The sequence below is a fragment of the Equus quagga genome, unplaced genomic scaffold, assembly GCF_021613505.1.
Source record: "Equus quagga isolate Etosha38 unplaced genomic scaffold, UCLA_HA_Equagga_1.0 205789_RagTag, whole genome shotgun sequence".
NCBI lineage: Eukaryota > Metazoa > Chordata > Mammalia > Perissodactyla > Equidae > Equus > Equus quagga.
Genome location: NW_025798801.1, coordinates 1 through 22,240, shown reverse-complemented (window position 1 = coordinate 22,240; position 22,240 = coordinate 1). Strand labels below are relative to the sequence as shown.

The window sequence follows — 22,240 nt, the reverse complement described above, 5'->3', positions numbered from 1 at the left end:
GAGGGCCGGAACAGCCCAGGGATGGCGGCACGGGTGACTCCACGGTGTGGGAAACGATCCTGCCTTTGCTCGCAGTGGCCAGGTTTTTGTTTCTCCTGTTCCAGGCAAGGCAGAGAGAGAAGATGAACGAGGAGCATAACAAACGCCTGTCCGACACCGTCGACAAGCTTCTGTCAGAGTCTGATGAGAGGCTCCAGCTTCATCTCAAAGAGAGGATGGCTGCCCTGGAAGACAAGGTGGGATGTCACACACCTCGCCGAAGGTTTCCCATCCTTTACAAAGAGATCGCCCATGTTCTGCTCCCCGGGAATGCTGCATAATGGTGGTTAACAGCCATTACAGGAAGTAGAAATGACTCCGTAAGGAGGAAAAAGTGCCAACTGTTAACCGCTCGCTGAATTAACTTCTCGTTTGTTATGTTCTTGCCCAATTGGTGTGTATGGAAGCTTGTTTACCATTCTTATTCTCTAGAGCAGGAGTTGACAAACTGTTTCTATCAAGGGCCAGATAGTAAAAATTTTAGGCTTTTACTAATTATGAGTAATTGAGCAAAATAATTTCATGCCTACTAATAATGAGCATGAAAGCAGCCGTTGATGACATGTGAGTGAGTGACTGTGTTCCAGTAGAACTTTGTTGACAGGGACAGGCCCTCGCTTGCCAGCCCCTGCACTGGAATCTTTTGCTGGGCCCAGCCCTCACCCCTTCGTTGCTCCTGCGTCGGAAGTTAATTTCTGTCTCATTTATAAACATAACGGTGTAGGAGAATGGTGTAAAATAAAGGCTTGGATCAACTGAAAGTGTTCCAGCTCCTCCCTCTCTCCCTCCATTCGGTTTGGAAAACGTCTGAGCAGGACTCATGCTCCTCTCATCATGGGGACACTTCAGCCATCCCCAGGGTGAAGGAGAGCCCTAGAATTTGTCAGAGAAGCTCTCATGGGCGAAAGTTGCATTGGGCCTTGGCACGACCTGTCCCGACTACACGGATGTCCCTAAAGATAACGGCCAGAGCCTGCCCTGAGGTGGGCACCGTGGTCACGCTCATTCGAGAGAGACCAGTGGTCATTACTAATGACGTGAGGGTCCTGTTACACAGAGCCCGTCAGGAAAGGCGTTATCAGAGACCACACAGGGCGCTTCCCCCTTTCCTCCTTGATCAGTGGGCCAACCTTAAGGGAAGAATACTTTTACCTTAGATTTAAACTGTACATTAGAAACGTATGTCAGGTTTCCCAAGTGACCGATGAATTGTAAAATCTAAAAGCTACTATAAACCAGTTTAACGGATGCAGATAAGCCTACACCATGGGCTTGACATGCTTACTTAGAAAAATCCATCACGGAGGTAGTAGGTTCTGTATTTACAAATTATCATTAGAAGTTGCGATGGTCTCACTGTTGCATTTCACGCTAATACTGCTCATGAGTACGTTCACGTGGCCCCTTTTCCGTGGTACTTTATTGTCTTAGACAGAAATGTAGCCATACTATTATGTGGAACGTTTTCAAGAATCAACACTAAAGGACTCTTCATCTTTTGCAGAATTCTCTATTACGAGAAGTTGAAAATGCAAAAAAGCAGTTAGAAGAAACGCAACATGATAAGGTACTTAAATCTCTAAATCATTGAGAAATCCGTGAATTGAGCGAGTTCACTGTTGCTATAACTACTACAGACGTTGGGTGAAGTGGAGTCAAACTTTCCTGCTGTAAGATTTATGGCACTCCTAGAGTTGTGCGTGAATGCGTTTGTGTTGGCGGTGGATGTTAAGTCTGGCGGCGGATATGGGTCAGAGTTCTGAGTCCTTTCTGGGTTCGTTTGGAAGCTAAAACCTTAGCACAAACCTGTCCTCTAGAACTGTGCTGTGCAACAGAAATGTAATGGGAGCCACATGTATAATCTAAAATTTTCTAGTAGCCACATTTAAAACTGTAATATGAAACAGGTGAAATTAGTTTTACTTAACCTGATAGAGTCAAATGTTATTTTATCATGTCATTAATATAAAAGCTAATGAGCTGCTTTACATTCACTTTTTCATAGTGGGTCTTTGAAACCCGCTGTGTGCTTTATAGTTACAGGACACCTCAGTTTGGACCAGCCCCATTCAGGTGCTCAATGGCCACGTGTGGCGAGTGGCTGCTGTATGGGACAGCATAGATCTGGAAGGTCATAGGTGACTTAAAAAGTTTTTTGTCAGTTTTCCTTACTGTTTTGACGTGTACAAAAATGAGATTGGACGTACAAATGAACAAATGATTCATGAATGAATGAATGTGTGCTCGATGTGAGACAAAGACAATACAGAAAGGAAAAAGACAACACAGGAAAGTATGTGCAGTAGAAGGTGAGTATTGTTCGCCTCTCCCCGTCCCCACATCTCTCTACAGAATTAATAATTGTCAATGACTCGGTGTTTCGCCTCTAAAAACAACTCTTTGACTAAGACATGACTTTTTATTCCTCAGGGTTTGTAAAGCTAATTTGGTGGTCTGAGTGTTTGTGTTTACTATAGGACTCTCGGAGAAAACGTTCTCAGAACTAAAATACTTGATATTTATAACTGCTAATTTAACCTGTTATGGTTATGTTCAACGTTTGATGCAAATAATTTTAAATCCTGAAGGAGACAGCTGCAGTGTGTGTCATTTGCTGTTTTGTAGGATCAGCTCGTACTGGACATCGAAGCCTTGAGGGCTGAGCTGGACCAAGCGAGGCTGAGAGGCGCGTCCCTTCACCACGGGTACGGCACTCATGCATTCAGAGACACTCTCCAGCACCTGCTGTGTGTGTACAGGGCGCTCACAGACATGCTCTGGCATCTGCCATGTGCGTACAGGCCACTCACGTGCTCAGAGACGTGCTCCGGCACCTGCCGTGTGTGTACAGGGTGCTCGCACACTCACAGATGCACTCCAGCACCTGCCGTGTGTGTACAGGGTGCTCACACCCTCACAGACACATTCCAGCACCTGCCGTGTGTGTACAGGGCGCTCACAGACACTCTCCAGCACCTGCCGTGTGTGTACAGGGCGCTCACATGCTAACAGACATGCTCCGGCACCTGTCATGTATATACAGGGCACTCTCATGCTCACAGACACACTCCGGCACCTGCCATGTCTGTACAGGGCACTCACATGCTCACAGACGCACTCCAGCACCTGCCATGTGTGTACAGGGCACTCACATGCTCACAGACGCACTCCGGCACCTTCCATGTGTGTACAGGGTGCTCACACACTCACAGACGCACTCCAGCACCTGCTGTGTATGTACAGGGCACTCACATGCTCACAGATGCACTCTGGCACGTGCCATGTGTGTACAGGGTGCTCACGTGCTCACAGCTCCAGCACCTGCCATGTGTGTACAGGGTGCTCACGTGCTCACAGACGTGCTCTGGCACCTGCCGTGTGTGTACGGGGCGCTCAGACATGTTCCAGCGCCTGTCGTATGTGTACAGGGTGCTCACGCGCTCACAGACACGCTCCGGCACCTGCCGTGTGTGTACAGGGTGCTCACATGCTCACAGACATGCTCCAGCACCTGCCATGTGTGTACAGGGCGCTCACATGCTCACAGGCGCACTCTGGCACGTGCCATGTGTGTACAGGGTGCTCACGCACTCACGGACACGCTCCAGCCCCTGCCGTGTGTGTACAGGAGCACATGCAGGCCACAGGGGCAGCCAACTGAACACACTGCCTGGCCTGAGCTCAGGGAGCCTGGAGCTTCGGAGCAGGCCGGAGGGCAGAGGACAGCATCATCCTGAAGGTTAGGTTCTGGTACCTTGGAGGTTCTGGTCACGTCCTTGACTCAACTCAGAACCGCAGGAGGAGGTGGGGCTGGGGACGATTGATTTGTGTCGGGCATATGAGTCTGAGGGACCCGACAGAGCGTGGGCGTGGTGGTGTCGGGATCGGAGGACAGAGCCCAGGGTGCCAGAGGAAGCCCCGTCCACCTGGGAGTGACGGTCGCATCCTCGAGGAGAAAGAGAAGGCCGCGGAGAGCCTGCGCTGCTGGAGCGGGAGGATGCCCTGACCTTCGCGTGTCTGGTGCGGCGCTTGGAGTCTGTATGTTTTTAAGAGGCTGAGAGTTAACGGCGTGGCGCTCGCAGATCTTTCGAGGCGTGACTGGGCCGGCTGCTGCGGGAGTGAGCCCCCTGGCTCGGCGTGAATCTACCAAGTTGCCTGGCATCCTGAGTTTTTCTTCCTCATCGTGGTAGAGGCGGTAATTCTCATTTAGGTGATTTACTTCCTTGTAGAAAATGGTCATCAAGTGAGAGTTACGCTTTAGCAATAGTTATCGAAGTGCTTACCTGGTGGCAGTGACTGAAACACAGGAGACGGGCCCCTGCCTCAAACACGACTCAGGAGGAAGCTCCGAACCTCTGCAGGTGTTCCGGCATTTGCCAAGTTAGGACATCCTGAAGGTTTAGGATATCTTGCGGCTGTCCCTGCCTGACTCACTCCTAGGAACTAGAGGAGAAATCAGCGAGGACAGAGAGGCAGAGCCAGAAGCTTCCCCTGACGCCGAACCCGCTGGAAGGTGGCGTTTCGAGGAGGAGAGTGTGCGCTTCAGAGAGCGAGGTGCAGAGGAGGACCAGTGCAGGGAACAGGCGCTTGCTTTCTGCTTCAGGTCCTCGCTGGTGGAAGGCTCGTGTCGTTAGAGCGCTGCAGGCGGACCCGCTGCTCGGGATTGCAGGCGTGTGTGCGAGGAGGCTCTCACAGGCACGTGGGTGAAGAGGAAGTGGACACGCGTGTGTGACTCTTGTGGAAGTCGAGTCCTGAAGGGAAGGGAGCCGGTGTAGGAGCTTGAGGGGGTGGCAGAGCTGGGGGCAGTTTTTCCGATGGAGACGTCTTGACATGTTTGCCGGTCCCAGGTGTGATGTTAGAGGTGAAAGACAAGGAGAGAAAGGAGCTATTTGCCCTGGTAGTGCAGAGGTGGCAGGAGGGGATGGCCAAGGTCACCTGGGGCGGAGTGGTCTGAAGACAGTGGGCAGGAGAGGCTGCATGCGGAGGGAAGGGCTTTGTTTCAGGGAGGCAAGGCTAGAGGCTGCATGTCAAGTGGCCTAGAAGAGAGGTTGTTGGGAGCTGTAGAAATGGGGGGAAGCCAATCACAGTAGGCGTGGAAGGGCCTTGGGTGGACTGAGGAGAAGGGGTCTGGCAGGCAGGGCAGGCTCAGCTCATTTGGTGTGACTCCACGGTGAGATCGGTCATCTTGTTTTTGTGATCTTCTCCATGAGAAAAGGTAGTCTAGATTGAGGAGTGGAAAAGCACGGTGATGGGTGGCCTTCCATAAACAGATTGGCCATATAGAAGAGAGGCTTCAGCAAGTGATCAGCTGCAGGGTGGTGGCGGGTCGGGAGGCAGGTAAGCCTGGGAAGGGGTGTCAGAATCGGGAAGCATTTGTGCTTCCCGAACCATCCAGAGGTACACGCAGGATTTCAGGTGCATCGCTTTCATCTGCCGTTGAACCGTCTCACGGCCCCAAAGCAGTTGGGCTGGAAATCACCCTGAGGGAGAGAGACAGTGTCGTGAGGAGTAAGGGGTAGAGGAAGTAGGGCTGGGTGTGCTCCAAGGGGAATTCCAGACTTGGAGATCTTCGAACAGGCAGTAGATCTCGTGTAACGCTACAAGAAGGTATTTCTCTAAAAAGATGTCGAGAGGTGTGTACCAAAAGTAGATGAGTTGGCATGTCAGCCTGGCCCTGTCCACGATCGGGTGGGGAGGCTCGAGGGGTCCCCTGTCTAACTGGCTTTAATCAGATGAATGGACTCTGTCTTCTCAGATCGTAAGGCCTCCTGAAAATGAAGGCAGCCAGCCTTCTTTCCGGAGAGCACGGAGGCCCTCGGTGGCGGGCCAGGACTGAGGTGTGGCTGGGGTGCCCACGGTCAGGGCTGAGCGCTGGGCTGGGCTGCGCCCTCCTCGCCTCCGCTCACCAGTTCCTCTCCAGGGCCTCTCCTAGTGACTCTCTTGAGCGTCTCCCTCGCGGGTGCTCAGGGCCCCAGTCACTGGTTCAGGGGACTGTTTTAGCCAGGCGTGTTGATTGTCTGTCAGTCTGATTGCACGCAGTCTCTGCTTTTGGTTCAGAATCCTCAAAGCGTCCTGCCCAGCCCGGTTCATACCAGCCCGAGCTGTGGTCAGAAGGGCTTCTGCAGCCGCTCCCTCCGAGGGGCCTGTGGGAGCGCTTCAGACAGTGCCACACAGAGAGAGGAGTGTCGGTGTCCACCAGCCTCACACTGCGGAGCCTGGCACAAATGGGAGAGTGACCGTGGAAGGCCACAGGTGGGGGTGGGTGTGCTTCCTGGTGGGTTGAGGAGAAGGTCGAGCAGAGGCAGGGCTGAGCACCCCTCTGCGGGCCCTGACATGGGTGATGGATGCCTCTTCCACGGCCCAGACAGCTGGACCCCATCCTCTCATCTCCAGGTCTGCAGTGGCAGCATTGGCTTTCCTAGGTATGGAGTGTCCCCACTGGCAGGGCTGAAAGGCTCAACGCTGTCGGGAGCAACGACAGAGGTGCCCTCCTTGGAGTCCTTTTTCTGTGAAATTACGTGTTTTCCAAATTGACAGCTTCTGGCTTGACTAACAAACTTAGTTCACTTTTCTTATCTAATAATGACCTTTTGTTTTCCATATTTCAGCCGACCCCACTTGGGCAGTGTCCCGGATTTCAGGTTCCCTGTGGCAGACGGTCCCGCAGACGCCTACAGCAGCAGCGCGGTGTTGCGGCGCCCCCAGAAAGGCCGCGTGGCAGCCCTGCGGGATGAGCCATCCAAGGCAAGGGCCTCCGTCCTCGCCGCCCGCGAGCTGCCGGCCCTCGGGCGCGTCTCCTGCTCGTCCCGTGACTTTGAGACTTTGGGGATTCCAGTGGTCATAGGTCGCCTTCTCTCTTCCCCTCCCCCCATTTTCCTTTTTCTGGCTAAGAGTTTCCTTTTAGGCATGCTTTTTTCTGAAGAACAAGTTCTGATAGAATATGACCTACTCTTAAGTGCAACGTAATGTAATTAGTACAGTTTGGAAGCAGCGATAAGCGTGAATGAATGCGTGTATCCGTCATCTTTTAGTGAGAAGAATTCACATTGGGAAGTTTAAATACCTTCCTACTTCTGTCTGTTTAACAGCATGTCTTTATATGTTTCTGCGTATTTTTATTTACAGCACCCGTATTCAGTGCACACCTGGTTTGGGCCAGGCGTCATTATAGACTAGGGCTCCAGCAGTGAGTACAGGCAGAGAAGATGCCCGCACCGCCAGGGCGCACGTTCTAGTGAGGAGCCAGCGTGCGTGAGAAGTACAGTACGGGCTGTGTGTCAGTTTCCTCTCACTGCGGTCACAGGCTGCTGCGAGCTCAGTAGCCTAAAGCAAGGAGTACTTAGAGTTCACAGGTTCCGTGGGCTCGGGGCTGTGAGCAGGACGGTTCGGGCTCAGTTCTCCTGAGGTTGCAGCCGTCCGGATTCTCACCTGGGGCTGAAGAGTGCACTTCCAGGCTCACTCGCCTGGCTCTGCCTGGCCCCTCTCTGGGGGCTGCTTGAGTGTCCTGGAAAGATGACCGCCAGCTTTGTTCTGGGCTCATTCTGAGAGAGAGCCAGGAGAAAGCCCCAGAGCCTCTGAGGCCCTGGTCTGGAGGCAGCACACCTTCACTTGGGCTGCACTCGGTGCGTTAGAGTGAGTTAGCGAGTCCTGCCCTCACTGTGGGCCAAGGGAGGAGTGTTAGAGAAGTGTGGACGTATATTTAAACCACCACAGGGTTTCCGATGGTCATAAGCAGGGAAAGGAACCCCGGGGTACCCTGAGCTGTAGGAGGGGAATGATAGTTTTCAATAGGGTAGCCAGCGAGGTCTCACAGGGACGGTGACATTTGAGCCAAGGAAGGGAAGGAACCATCTGGAGATATTATAAGGTCATGCCAACACGATGTGCTGATGGGTTGAATATAGAGTATGAGACAAAGGCGAGTGAGGCCCCCGAGGGCCCGGGCTTGAGCAGCTGGAGGCTGGAGGCTGTCTCCTGCGATGAGGAAGACTGCGGGGCAGGGGAGACGAGTGGAGTCTGGCCCTGATCAGGTCGACAGCCCTATCTGCTGTCCAGGTGGACGTGTCAGGTAGGCAGTTGGATATTCTGGCCTGGAACCCAAGAGAGAAGTCTCGACTAGAGATAAAGATGTGGGGGTCATGACCATACAGATGGTGTTTAAAGGTGTAAGATGAGATCAAGTCCAAAGTGGGTGCCTGTTGATAGAGAGGAGCTTCCAGGATACAGCCGTGGGCCACTCCAAAATTGAGAGGTTGGGGAGACTGACAAGGGACCGGCAGGAGACTAAAGAGTGACAAGGAGGTAGGCAGAAACCCGGGACAACGGGGCCTGCAGCCGAGTGAGCGAGATGCTCAGGGAAGAGGGGAGAGCAGCAGACCTGGGCCTGCCGATGGGCCAGACGAGAGGGCGGTGGAGGTCAGTGGCGGACTTCTTAAGGTGGGCGCTTTGATCCTGGAGCAGCTCTGCGGGAGGGGAGGTGAGCAGGAGGAGAGGAGGTGGAGGCGGAGTCGAGGCGGCTCTGGAGACCTTTTACTCATCGGGACGAAGTGCAGTGGTGGCTGGAAGGAGACCTGGCATCCAGGTTCCGTGGTTCTGGTGTGTTATCTGAAGGAGGGAGAAGGGCGCAAACCTTCTCAGGCTGATGGGAGTGGGCCAGTAGAGAATCGATTACCCCGAGAGAGGGAGGGAGCACAGCAGGCGAGCCTGGAGTCAGCCGGAGGGGGTGCGCCTCGTGCCCAGAGGTGGGGCTGGCCTGGGTGGGGGCCCAGGTACCTGGCCGCGACCTCAGATCGTGGGAGGGGAGGTGGAGTGCATGGGTAAAGGCCCGGGGGACGGGGAGATAAGCCAGTAGGGCATCTCAAGTCTTGTGGTTGCTCTGATGTCGTGTCAGTGAAGTGGGAGGCAGGGCCCTGGGCTCAGTGAGGACGGGAGAGGAAGAGATGGAGGCTTCGAGAGAGGGGCTGAGACAGCGGCACGGGATGGGTCATGTGGCCCCGGCGCGCATGCCTTCTCTGTGCGCATTCTGATTGCACACGGTACCCCTCCATCACGCGAGAGAGGAGTTGGCTCGGCACAGAGGAGCCTTTTCTCCGAGAGCCTCAGTTCTCTAGAGAACGTGGTCCGCCAGCTCGCTCTTCCCTGGGTGTTGAGACGAGTGCGTCCGACGGCTGCCCTGCTGTCTCCTTCTGCCCCTGTCTGCTGCCGTCTGTGCTTGTTCACACCGGGCTCAGAAGAGGGAGGATTGGGGACCTCCAGTGAGTCGTGTTACTCGGTAACACTAGTACATGGTGTGGCAACTGCGGTGAACACAGCTGCTGTGGATCTAGTGAATTTTTTACTTCCCATTAGCGTGGCTGATCGTGCCATGTTTTTGTGTGTGTGGTTTTTGTTTTTGTTTTTGCTGAGGAAGATTAGCTCTGAGCTAACGTCTATGCCAGTCTTCCTCTATTTTATATGTGGTTCGCTGCTACAGCGTGGCCAACTAGCAATGTAGGTCCAAACCCGTGGATTCAGGCCACCGAGGCAGAGTGCACCGAACCTAACCACTATGCCACAGGGCCGGCCTCCCCATGGTGTATTTTTCTAATTTTCAGTTTTTGTTTGTACTCGGTCTTGACACCATTGTGAATAACGTCATGGAAATGCCTTGTGTCCACAGTGAGATGTGACTGTTACCAGGCAGTCTAAGTAATCGACTGTCCTGCCCCTGAAATACTGCCTGCTTAATACGTGTCAGCAACTTACAAGCATGGCCTACTTTTCCAAAATCTTTTGGGCTTCTATTTAAAAGATATTTAAGTTTCTGCTAGGTTTACTGTAAGTTGCTGTAACTTGGTTGTTATTTTCCATCTTTGCTGAGATTTGATTTTCTTGTTTCTAGGTACAGACTCTTAATGAACAGGATTGGGAACGTGCCCAACAAGCGAGTGTCCTGGCCAACGTGGTACAGGCCTTCGAGAGTGATGTGGACGCGTCCGACGGCGAAGACGACAGGGACACCATCTTCAGCCCGGCTGGCCTCTTGTCCCCCAGTGGGCAGGCCGATGCCCAGACGCTGGCCATGATGCTTCAGGAGCAGCTGGAGGCCATCAACAAGGAGATCAGGTACGTGGGCTTGTGCATAGCACCACAGACACCAGGCATGTCTCTAAAGAATTGTATGCTACCTAGAACAGTCTGGAACAAATACTGTGGACGGATTCTACGCGTCCATGGTAGTAAACTTAGTTCAATCCTGTTTGAATAGTTTTAAGTTCTGAGGTTGCCCTTGATTGGAAAGTTCAGTTGACCGGGCGTTCTCACCACAGTTGTGGTGTGGGTACACTTGTGTACACAAGATCTTGCAGAAGGGTGAAAGGGGTTCGGTCCGTTCCCCCACGAGCCGATGACACAGCTGGAGAGCGTTGCCGGGGAGCTCAGTGTCCACCTGTGCCGCTCTGGATCCCAGGCCGGGTTCCAGAGACGGCCGGGGTGCAGAGAGCTGAGCGCACATCGGAGGAGGCCTCCCTGCTCCGAAGTGCAGAGGGCAGCTGTGGTGTGGGGCAGGGCACCATGGAGAGCCAGGAGGAGGTGGACTGGCCTGGCGCCCTTGTGGGTAAGAAGCAGGACTCTTTTCACGGGCAGTGCCAGGTGGCGGGTGACTTACGAGGAGAAACGCCGGAGTTCAGTCCACTGGCAAGCGAAGGTGAAACATGCGGTAGGAAGCGGGAGGGAGAGTTTCCTGCCCCCCTCCAGCCTGAGTGTCCCCCAACTCTGAACCCTGCGGGGGGCAGGGAGCTGGGGCAGCGTCCACCTGCCGCTTGTGCCTCCTCCAGCGCTGAGGAGGGCCCTCTTGTGTGTCTTTCAGAGCCTCACGTTTTCAGGTGTGTCACCCAACCACCTGGAACAGAAAGCCGAGGTTTTCAGATTGGCAAATTCCCACTCCTACTTGCATTTTTCTCTGTTAAACTAATAGAATGTGAAAATTGGTTCATTACAAGACAGTGGTCAGGGGCAGGCCCCATGGCCGAGTGGTTAAGTTCACGCGCTCCGCTTTGGCGGCCCTGGATTTCACCAATTTGGATCCTGGGTGCTGACACAGCACCGCTCTTCAGGCCATGTTGAGGCGGCATCCCACATAGCACAACCAGAGGCACTCACAACTAGAATCCAGCACTATGTACTGGGGGCTTTGGGGAGAAGAAGAAGAAGAAAGAAGGCGACGATTGGCAACAGTTGTTAGCTCAGGCGCCCATCTTTAAAAAAAAAAAAAGACAGTGGTCAAAGGATGGTTTGAATCTTAACCTCGTCAGTGTTTCAGAGGTGTTTTCTTTCGAAAGCCTCTTAGCAGTTATAACAGTAAGTTTACAAGACAAAGGGCCGACTGTGGGGTGCAATCCAAAGACTTGCCCGTCTGAGGCGGGGCTGGCCCCGTGGCCGAGTGGTTAAGTTCCTGAGCTCCGCTGCAGGCGGCCCAGTGTTTCGTTGGTTCGGATCCTGGGCGCAGACATGGCACTGCTCATCAAGCCAAAGACTTGCCCGTCCGAGGGGGCATTAAGAGGCCTTAGGTCTGGGGTGCAGGGTGACAGGGAGCCCAAGATCCGCCCTGTCAGGCCTGAGGCAGCCGTGGTCCGGTCCTGCATGCACACAGAGACCAGCCGTGCGCCGGTGACCCTGCAGGAGGTCCGGGCAGAGTTGCTGCCAACATTTTGTTCTTGTCAAGCTGACACAGACGCCAAGTGCCGGTTCCTGCGCAGAGCCTGCGGGAGGGAAGGAGGGGCAGAACTAACTCCAGGGAGAGCTGTAGGCTCTGCAAGGAAGGGGTGTGCGGCCTGCAGTCTGCCTCCGTAAACCACGGTTCGTGTGCTGTGTTCAACCCGGCAGAGCCCGGAAGACTGCCTTTCCCCATTGCTGTGGGAAACACGAAAGGATTATAAACTTCAGCTTTTATTTTTCACAGTGTATTGCTAAGTAAAATGGGTTCTTCTTTATGTAGCAAGTTGACCTGATATAAATGGTAAATTCTGTCCACTGCCTTGGTATCAATAACAGAAAGTACTTTCAGAATATATAAGTAGAACTTTAGTTGGACAGGTTACTGCAAGGTTACTACTAATTTAATATTAGAGTAATGATTTGCATAGTCAAATATTAAAACTGCTGTTTAAGCATCCACTATACATTAGGAGAGAAGAGCTTTAATTATGAATTTCCAAATTAATGCAGCATGGTTGACGTGAATTCAGATGAGGCTGGTGGAGAATTCTGTCAAATAATGCTTTTGTTCGAACTCAACCTTTAAAAAAAAAAATCACTGTTTCCGTCTAGTCTAGAGGCTTAAGTGTTTGGAAACTCCTGATTGCTTTGTAAATTGATTTTTTGATTATATCAGAGTTCCCAGTTTCCAGTCAAAAAAACCGATAGGTAAATGTGCAGCTGTGCCCTGAGAAGTGGGAATGTCGGAGCTGTAAAATTCAAACATCGTGTTGTGCAGTAAGAGAGTTGCCAACTAGCCCCTCCAGACTTGTGGGGTACGTAAATAAAATCAAACGCGAGTGATCAGAGATAGTTGGTAAGACTCAGTGGAAGGTGTACTTTGTGCTGTTCCGAAGCCGTGTGTTAAAGAGAGAAAAAGTAGAACGTTTTTGCTGAAGTGTTCATTGTTAGAGCAACCGTCATTGGAGTTTCCTTACAGTAATGCAAGCACCGATTTTTTCATCTGAACCTGTTAATCTGTTTGCTAATAAAGGAAGGATGACTGTTTTGTTTTTACTTTAGGTTGATACAGGAAGAAAAGGAAAACACAGAGCAGCGGGCGGAGGAGATTGAGAGTCGAGTTGGCAGTGGGAGTTTAGACAATCTTGGTCGTTTTAGATCAATGAGCTCCATTCCCCCCTACCCTGCCTCCTCGCTCGCTGGCTCCTCTCCTCCGAACAGTGGCCGGTCCACCCCGCGAAGGATTCCGCACAGCCCAGCTCGGGAGGTGGACAGACTAGGTATCATGACTCTGGTAAGGATTTGTCTTTTCTTGTGCTGTCTCCCCTCGCCCCCGACACACCTGATTTAAGTCTTGGACACAAGGAATATGCTTTATTTTTAACCCGGAAGAAAATCAGGTACATTTGTTACGCTCAGAGGTTTAAGATTTTTAAAACCAGCTCATATTTAATCATTCAACAATAGCATGGTGACAAATTAATTTTAATATTGGGGTGATGCCTGAACTCCAGAGAAGTTTTCACTTGTTCAGCTCTGAGCGTGGTCAGCTCTGCAGGGTTCGGCAGCTAGGGGGATATTTTTGTTTTCCAGCGATAGACAGTGTAACAAAAGTAAATACAGCAGCCATCGTAACATATAGGAAAATGTGCAGAGAGAGTCAGTGCTGTCTGTCTTTACGTTCAGGATGCCTGACTGGAGGGTACACAATATGCCGTCAAAAAAAAAACTGAAAAAAAAGCTAAATCAGTCCTCTTAATAATGCCCTCGGCGGCATGCTTGGCACCGGTTCTGCAGGTGAATCCAGGGTGGCGTGAGTGAGAGCGCACTGCCGCTTGGCCTCCCCGGGAAGTGCAGGGCTGCGTTCGTGCGCAGCCTCTGGAAGTGCAGGGACCGCGACAGCGTGCTGCTCTAAAGAATAGTGCCTAGCTTTCTCACATGTTTAGTCTGGGTTTTGTGAATGCATGAAATCATGTTGACAGCGTTCTGCTTTCTAACTGCGCTTCCGTTCTCATTTCTTCTGCTACCACCCATTTTCGTTTGTAGTTATGTTGTTAGCCTGCATGTAATTAAATCAACCGCGAACCACTTTAGTAGCATATGAAGTGGTAACTAGTCCATTTCGCGGTGTTTTGACATACTATTTTTATAATTTACATCGTTAGCTCATTAGCTGATGTTTTAAGCTCTTTGACAATTTCTTGCTTATTTCCTTTCAGAGAATTTGTAAAAACAGTTCTGTTTTTCTTTTTCCTTGTTTTTGTAGTTGTGTGTGCCGGCTGACGCTGTGTCTGCTTCCGTGTTTAGTTTTGATTTCCTGTGTCATCCTTCTGTTTGTTTTGTCACTGTTAGTCCAGGCCTCAGCCCGCGCTGTGACACCCCCTCCACGGGGTGCTCAGGGAACCGCCACAGTTGGGGCCATGGTGTGTGTGTGTGGGGGCCATTGGGGCTCATTAGTGGGGTTTCTGCATTATCTTCGTTTCTCATGAAATAGTGTATTTTTCCCTCAGTAGTGATACGTTTTTACTGCTGTGTCACTGTACAACAGATGTGGATACAGGCATGATATCGATGGATCAGAGTGCTTTTATTCAAACTGTGTAGGGTTTGTGTAATTCAGAAATGAAATTTTTTATATATACAGAGGTAATCCACCAAGTATAGAATTAACGGAAACTTGACACAAACAGTATAACTTTTGGTTTTGATGCTTATATTCAAGACTGTAAATCTCATCAACTTGTTGGACATAATTAATGCCTTTAGTAGACTATTTTTTAAATTCACATATCTTATAGGAATCATAGAATGTGAAGATTCCACCTGCTATTCTGCTAGCTTTTAGCCTTACGTATTTTCACAGGGTACCCTGCTTTAATCAATAAATTTATGTTTGAGAAATTTTGAATCAGTTTCTAGGTAAGAATTTTATGTTAATGACGAATAGGTGATTAATAACTGAAAGTAGGTTTGTTCGGTTTTATAGTACGTCTTGCAATAACTTCCTCATCAACTAAATTGCTGTTTAGAGACTTGTTTTTCATTAGGGCAAACTAAGTTATAGAGAAGTTTGGCTTAGAATAGACAACTGTCAGGGCCCTTTGTTATATAAAATGCCGTATTTGAATAAATTGTGTATGTTGTAATAGAATTTTATCTCCCTGAGTAACAATTTATAGTGTTTCTCTAGTAAATCTTGAATAACTTACTGTTTAAATTTCATGGTGAAAAAGATGTTCCATTTCCAGTTACGTTTTCTCTGAATCTTAGCTCACTTATATCTGTCTTGTCATTCTCTTTTTAATATATTTACCTGTACTGATCCTTGAATTTTTAACTTCAGAGTATGCAGTAAATCTGGTTTCTCTTCATTTCTTTGCATGCGTCTGTCAGCCTAGTGATTTAAGGAAACATCGTAGAAAGGTAAAGTGTTTAGTAATTTAACATTCCTTTGTTTCTCTGAAGTATTGACGGGCACCTATCATTTGGCAAGAATGAGCCCTGTGAATCATTCACATTTAAATGGACATGTTGACACTCACCTGGCATGTCACAAATGATGATTGTCCTGTTGGAGACAGGTCACTGGTGGTTTGCATAGAATGCTGGGACAGGCGTAAGGGTATGCCTTTCTTCCACTCATTTGCCTTCTCATCGTTGCATGCTTATTTATAATGGATATAGTATTTTTTCAATGAGAAATTACTGAAGCAGAGCCACAGATTTTAGTTTGGGGAAAAACTAATTTTAATAAGCATAGCTAGAAGGGCCAGCCTGGTGGCGCAGCACTTAAGTTCGCATGTTCTGCTCCTCGGCAGCCTGGGGTTCACCGGTTCGGATCCCAGGTGTGGACATGGCACCCCTTTGCGAAAGTCATACTGTGGGAGGTGTCCCACATATAAAGTAGAGGAAGATGGGCACGGATGTGCACTCAGGGCCAGTCTTTCTCAGCAAAAATAGGAAGATTGGCAGTAGTTAGCTCAGGGCTAATCTTCCTCAAAAAAAAAAAAAACATAGCTAGCTGTGGTAAGCTCTTACTGTATGCCAGGCCCTGTGCTGAGTGCTTTACGAGTCTGCTCTTTCGTCCTCATGGACTTCCCGTGAGATGCAGGTTACTGTTGTTATCCCCATGGACAGATGTGGAACGGAGGCTCAGAGAGGCCACGTGCTGTGCCTAGGGGCACACAGTTAGGGAACGCTGCAGTGTGGACTGGTCTGATTTCAAAACCAGGACACTGAGTCGCTTCTCCCACGGCCTGACTTCTCTGCAGATTCTCTCACCTCCTCACTCGTCCCTGACAGCGGGGGCCAGCGGGCCTCTTCTTATAGATAGTCGTGAATCGGGCCTCCCTGTTCTTGGAGGACGTGCACGCACTGGGGAGCAGATCTGTTGACCAGAATGCCTTCCTCCTAACCTTCACGCCATGTGCATAGCCTGGACCCCCACCCAGAAGCTGCCTGATCCTGCGCTCGTAGGCCGCCCTTCGGATGCTCGGGCAGCTGTCCTCTGACCGCAGCGCTTAGAGCACATGAGCTGGGCGGCAGCCGTGGGAGCCCTCCGCTGCGCAGAGCACCGTGGCGATTCAGCGAAACGCAGGCTCAAGTGCCCGCTGTCAGTGATGATTTGTGACCCGGGTGTGCTGCTCGCCCTCTCTGCGCCTTGGTTTGCCCTCCTGTTTAAGTGAAGACAACGACAGAAGCGCGCTCCTCGGGGTGGCCGCAGACGGTGCCCGTCCGTGCATGATCTGCAAGGAGCTGAGAGCTTATAACCGGCCCCACGGTGCACAGCACGCCCTCAGTCCCGCCGACTCGCATCCGTGTTTCCCTCGGTGGGAAGGCTTTCTCAGGGAAGGAAGGAGCGTGTTGATTGACGTCCAGGCAGGACAGCCTGACTCTGTTGCTCACGGCACTGTGGGCTGGCTGGCTGGCTACTTTGAGGGCCTTGCTGTGGGGCTGTGGTGAGGATGAAAGGCAGGAGTGCAGGCATGGTGCAGACACGGGCGGCGTGGGCCGCGCACTGTCCTCCTCCTCAGCGTCCCTGGCCTACGCCGCCGTGACCCCCCAGCTGTCGGGGAGCTTCGTTCCAGTCAGCTCTGAAAGAGCGTGCAGGCCCCAGCCTGGCGGGCCCCAGGCTGGGCAGGGCCCCTCACCCCGGGGGCACAATGGGAGCAGCCACCGGCCGGGGCGGGCCGTTCCTCCTGAGCTCTGTCTCCGCTGAGGACAGTGAACTCAGTCCCGTGGACTGCTCCCTGTCCTGTTCTTTTTTGTTTTTTATAGGTGATTGTTTTAACCTCAGTTTGAAATCTCTCCCTGTTTCAGTTTCGTATTGATAGTTTCTAGCCGTCATAGCCTTTGGTTGTCTGCAGATTGTAATCTGAAATCAGGAGAGCATGCGGAATCTATCCAGCTACGGCTTAAGGTTCTATCTTAAATGAGTTCGACTCCGTTTTGCACTAATCCCCTTGGTTGTCACTGAGCCGCTGTGGGGCTGCAGTGGAGCGATACTCTACACAGTCGCATTAAAAAAGCCCAAGTTGGCTGCTCAGGTCTTGCTGTTTGTACAAATGCCTGCCACGCGCGTTTTGAGAACTCGAGCCCTGCCTTAACCACGGAGCCCCATGGATCAGTAAGACCTGCCAGGGTTAACGTTTTCCCCACCGCCTCCTTCCTGTCCTCACGTTCCCCGACACGGGAAAACTGGCAGTCTGAAGGAGAGGATCTTCCAGTGGAAGGCCAGGACTGCTTTGAGCCAGCTTGAACAAATTGCTTTTAAACCGCGTAGAAAGACCTCAGTTTATAGCATCCGTCCTGCACGTTGAGACGTATGAGACAGACAGGCGTGTCTGGGATGCAGCAGTTAGATCCCTTTTAGCTTTTCCACTTGTTACAGAGTCCAGGAAGGTGCATCACTACTCAAAATGATAGTGCATCATGGTACAAGCTATTTCTCTTTTTCTCCCAAAACAAAAAGTTCTGGACAGTTTACCCAAGAGGTTTCTGCCCTCTCTGGTGTTTCTTCTGAATGCATCAGGAGATAAACACGTTCATCTTCAGCTCCTCATCAGGGACAGTGAGTGCCGTGCGTGCTGTGTGAGGACGAGGTTTTGGGCGTGGTTCAGATCTCGGTGCCCTTCAGTGGCTGTCCTCATGGTGGCCTAGGATCCTAGGGCGGGCGGGCCCTCGGGCTGCGAGGAGGCTCAGGAGGAGGAGTGCCCGTGTGTCCTGCCCGGGTCTCTGCGCTCATTCTGGTGCTCGTAGGCCAGGAGTCGGGCTCTGCTCTGTGCTCCTGCTCCTGATAAGTAAGACGGTCCTTTAACGTGGCGTTGGGCTAAAACGAGGCTGGTTGTACTCAGTAGAAAGCATAGGTCATGGATTTCCACATAAGTTTATGGTTATAATTTAAAGCCTATGTGTTGTGGGGTTTTTTTGGTCACAGTGTGTTGTTCACTAATTTTACACTGGTCTCAACCCCTCAGTTGCCAGCCTCCCTAGAAGAGGTACGAGACGACAAGACGACAATAAAATGTGAAACCTCGCCCCCGCCCTCCCCGCGGTCCCTTCGGCTGGACAGGCTGCACAAAGGGGCGCTGCACACGGTCAGCCACGAGGACATCAGGGACTTACGGAAGTAAGGAGGGCAGCGTCCCACCCTAGCCCAGCTCCAAACAGACCGCCTTCCCATGCTCAGCTTTCAGAAATCCATTGCTCTCTTCTTGGGAAAAAAGTCAGAATGATGACTTTAAAGAAATACCGGTTAATTGAGTTGAGTTGATTTAGATGATGCCCTCGGGCTGCCCTGGGAGCTCAGGTGAGCCCAGCAGAAGATGCTGTCTGTTTGGGCGAAGTGAGTTTAGAAAGAGGGGAGTTCAGTGATACCAGCAATCTTAGAAAGCCTTCATGTCTTCAGAGTCTGCAAATTGACTATTGTGAGAACTTTCTCTTCTTGTGGAGCATTTGCTAAGTATGTGGCGTGTTCTGACCGTTGCTCTGCAGGACCGTCCGTGTCCTGCTGCTCGGATGCGCTCTCTGCCTCTGAGCTGTGGAGAGCCCCACCTCGTCCCCAGCGCTCCGAGCGCCTCCCCACAGGGACCATTAGAGCCGGTGGGTGACTAGTGTGCTCCTGTGTCAAACTATCACGGGCTGTGCTTTTGTCCCGCCCTGGCAGCCCTCGGTGGCGGGTGCAGGTGTCCATCCTCGCCGCCTCTGCAGTAGGCCCTGTGGCTCTTGTTTCGCGGCAGGGATGGTCGCACTGGGGAGGTTGCTGGGGCGCTGGGGTCAGGCCTCCAGTTGGGAGAGCATCTTCACAGCCGAGGGGCGGCCCTCAGGTGGGCTCAAGGTGCTCTCTGCCTTCCATGGTTCGGACTGGAAGCCTTCTCAGAAGGAGAGCTCCGGCTCAGAGCCTCAGCTCCTCAGAAACGGTTCTCCGTGGTGGGATGGCTGGGAGCCTTCGTTTCTACACGCGATGCATTTTGCGAAGGAGACATGCCTGGAGGAGACTTGGAATGCTCGTGTAGTTGGAAGAGCAAGTATTAAAAGCGTGGAGTGTTCTAGTGCATGTGAATGGAACGTTGTGTTGGGACGAGGGCGCTCATTAAAGATCGTTTTCTGTCCCCAAAGCTCCACAGGCTCACAGGACGGTCCCGTGAGCAACCCCAGCAGTAGTAATAGTAGCCAGGACTCGCTCCACAAAGCCCCCAAGAAGAAGGGCATCAAGTCCTCCATCGGCCGCTTGTTTGGCAAGAAAGAAAAGGGCCGACCTGGACATGCTGGCAAGGAGTCATTAGGACAAGGTGGGTGGCTTCCAGCAAACATTCTTAACCCTTAGGATGGAGGCGGGGGGCCTGCCGTGTGTGTGCCTACTGTGTGCCCCCAGTTGTTCCCACGGGCGGTCTGTCGAAGACGCTGGGCGTTCTCAGGGAGTGAAAGCTCAGGAGGCGTATGTTTTCTCTGGGACACATGCGACCCAGAGAGCCACGGTGGATGTTCTTTGGCCCTGAACAACCTGGCGTCCCAGACAGAAGGGGCTCACTGTCTCTCGAGCATTCTCGTGCCTTGGTTGCCTAGTCAGAAACTTAGCCTTTAGAGGTTTTCTTTGCCTGCAAGTGCTCTTCCACCTGTTTCTGAATTCACCTAATGCGGCTGTGTTGATTTCTCTCGCTGTTTCAACCACTGGGCCCTCACAGCTGGTGTTTCAGAGACCGAAAACTCAGCTCAGGATGCCTTGGGACTCAGCAAACTGGGAGGACAGGCGGAGAAAAACCGAAAACTTCAAAAAAAGTAAGCTTTTCATTATTCGTCCATCTCACTGAACACTTCTCGGTTGTGCCTGATTTTTAACTAATGTTTATTTAATAAATGTAGTATCTATTTATGTGTATATATTACCTTCTGAAAGGTTAACCTAAAGCTTTTAACAGACGGTGCTTCCTGGGGGGCTGAGAGCCTCTGCTCAGGAAGGGGGAGAGGACTCAGGGGAGGCTCCCGTCCCCCAGAGAGCTGTCTGACGAGGAGGGCTCCCTGCCGGGCGTGGGGCCCCGAGTCCGGCTCCAGTGCGTCAGCTCTGGGGGGAGGGGCCGCTTAACCTTGCTGCACTCCCCGTTTCCTCCTCTAAGATGGGAGTGCAGCGGTACGCGCCTCACACGGCTTTGTGAGTGTTAGACACACATCTGTCGCTACATAAACACATGTAAAGCACTGGCAACAGTGCCAGCCATCCTAAAATAGGGAGAACTGAGTGTGTAATTGCAGCCACCGCTCCGACTTGATCACCAGCATTCAGAGTTTGCCGTGCGGGCTATGATCTGTCAGGAAATATTCACTGTGTTGCCCCTTTTTTCCTCCTCCAGTAGATTTTGTATTTTTATTTTAAGTAGACTCTTGATTTTGTGGCCTGTTTATTAAATTTTGATTCCGATTTGTCTTGACTCTGAAAATAGGTGATAGCAGGGTGATCATTTTCTGCAGAGGTGCTCAGAGGCTGCGATGCCCCGGGGTAGGGGCATGGAGGAATAGTGTGTGCGTGTTTCTCTGGCTTCGTTCTGATCGGGAGCAGGTTGTGTGTTGGTTGACCGTATGTCAACCAGAATTAAGTAGATGAACGAGGTAAGGAGAGACAGTATCCCAGTGAACTGGCGACAGAAAACTGAAACTGAACCGCCCTCTGCAACAAGGGGCAGTTAGCAGTCCCAGAGGGAAGCTCTGAACTTGAGAATGGGGAAGATGGGCGAGAGCCAGTGGTCAGATGGCAAAGCTGGGCCTTGCGACAGGCTGACGATTGGTGGGTTCTGTGGTCAGTCTGACGATAGGAAAGGTCGTCTGGCCACTCAAGTACCCTGAGACACCCTCATTGGTGTGGCACCCGGACCTACAGTGCGCCCCCAGGACCATGCTGGGGCCCGGGGACCCTCTCCCCTAGAGGCCACGTGCCTTTAGCTGTAGAGTTGCCGGTTGGGTTCCCTTTTGTGAACCCTGCCTCATTTTCGTTCTCTTCTCAGAATCATGCTAATCTTCTTGACTGGCCCACTGCTGGTTTTATTTCAGGCGAAGTGCCATTGTTTCTGTTATTGCTCACCATGCCCTAGGAATACTCAGTCTTTCAGGTCCCAGTGAATGGAAATCCGCAGACACCATTGAACAGCAAAACGTGCTTTGAACGTTGCTGTCTTTGAACTGTATAAAAATGTTTTAAAGTAACTTGGGTAATTGCCATTTGCCTTTGTGAAACGTATCCCAGCCAGGCCTTTTGCCTCCTGGAGCCCTGCCAGGAAAAATGTGTCCGTTAGATTTTGCTGACGTGTTCTAGTGCACACGCTTGCACATGCTGGAATAAAATCCGTAAGGTTTGTGGCAGTGCGCCTCGGTCCTCGTCCCTGGAAGTTCATGGTTCCTGTAGGGTCACAAACTATTCAAATTGGCCCAAGTTTGGGTCACCCTTGTTTTCTAAATTTATTTTGTAATTCGCAGGAGGTATGCTTGAGCACTTGGCTGTGTGGAGACAGCCTTTATTGTTTGTCCCGGCACGTGACTCCGTTTCCCGCTGCGTGGGGAGCGTGTGTGGGGGTGGGTGGTAGGCGGGTTTCTCTGGAGCTCCGGGTTCCCCGTGATGGCATTGGCTCTGCACTTCTGTGTCACCATAGCTGTAACTGTCCAGGGGCAGGCCGTTCTCTGAACTCTGTGGTCGTGCACGGCAAGTTCTAGGATGTACTAGTAAGTTAGTAGGGAAAAATTCAAAGTATGGAGGTTATTTGTCTGACTACAGTGGGTAATTTTAGTTCTGTCAGTTAACCAGAAATAAAATTGACTTTAGGAAAAATGCTTTATTTATAATTGTGGGAAAATGTTTGAGTTATCCGGAAAAAGTATTATTGGAATACAGCTTTACGTTTACGGCATTATAGAGGTAAGAATCAAAATACGGTCCTCAGAAATATTTCTTTTTATTACCTCAAAAGTGTGCCTTTAGCTGCCAAAGTCACACAGCCAAACACATCCACTTTTAGAGAGTTTT

At 51.4% G+C, this 22,240-nt stretch overlaps 1 protein-coding gene across 1 annotated transcript; it reads left to right on the top strand.

Annotated features, from left to right (window-relative positions):
* Window positions 1-20: 20 nt before the first annotated feature.
* Window positions 21-20,069, top strand: LOC124233579 (liprin-alpha-1-like; the record flags this gene model as incomplete). Its single annotated transcript, XM_046650720.1, has 9 exons — window positions 21-236; window positions 1,544-1,606; window positions 2,665-2,744; window positions 6,648-6,783; window positions 9,920-10,143; window positions 12,796-13,027; window positions 18,210-18,361; window positions 19,351-19,523; window positions 19,917-20,069. Coding segments are annotated over 9 exons (1,374 nt in total), but the record flags the coding sequence as incomplete, so codon positions are not given.
* Window positions 20,070-22,240: the final 2,171 nt, after the last annotated feature.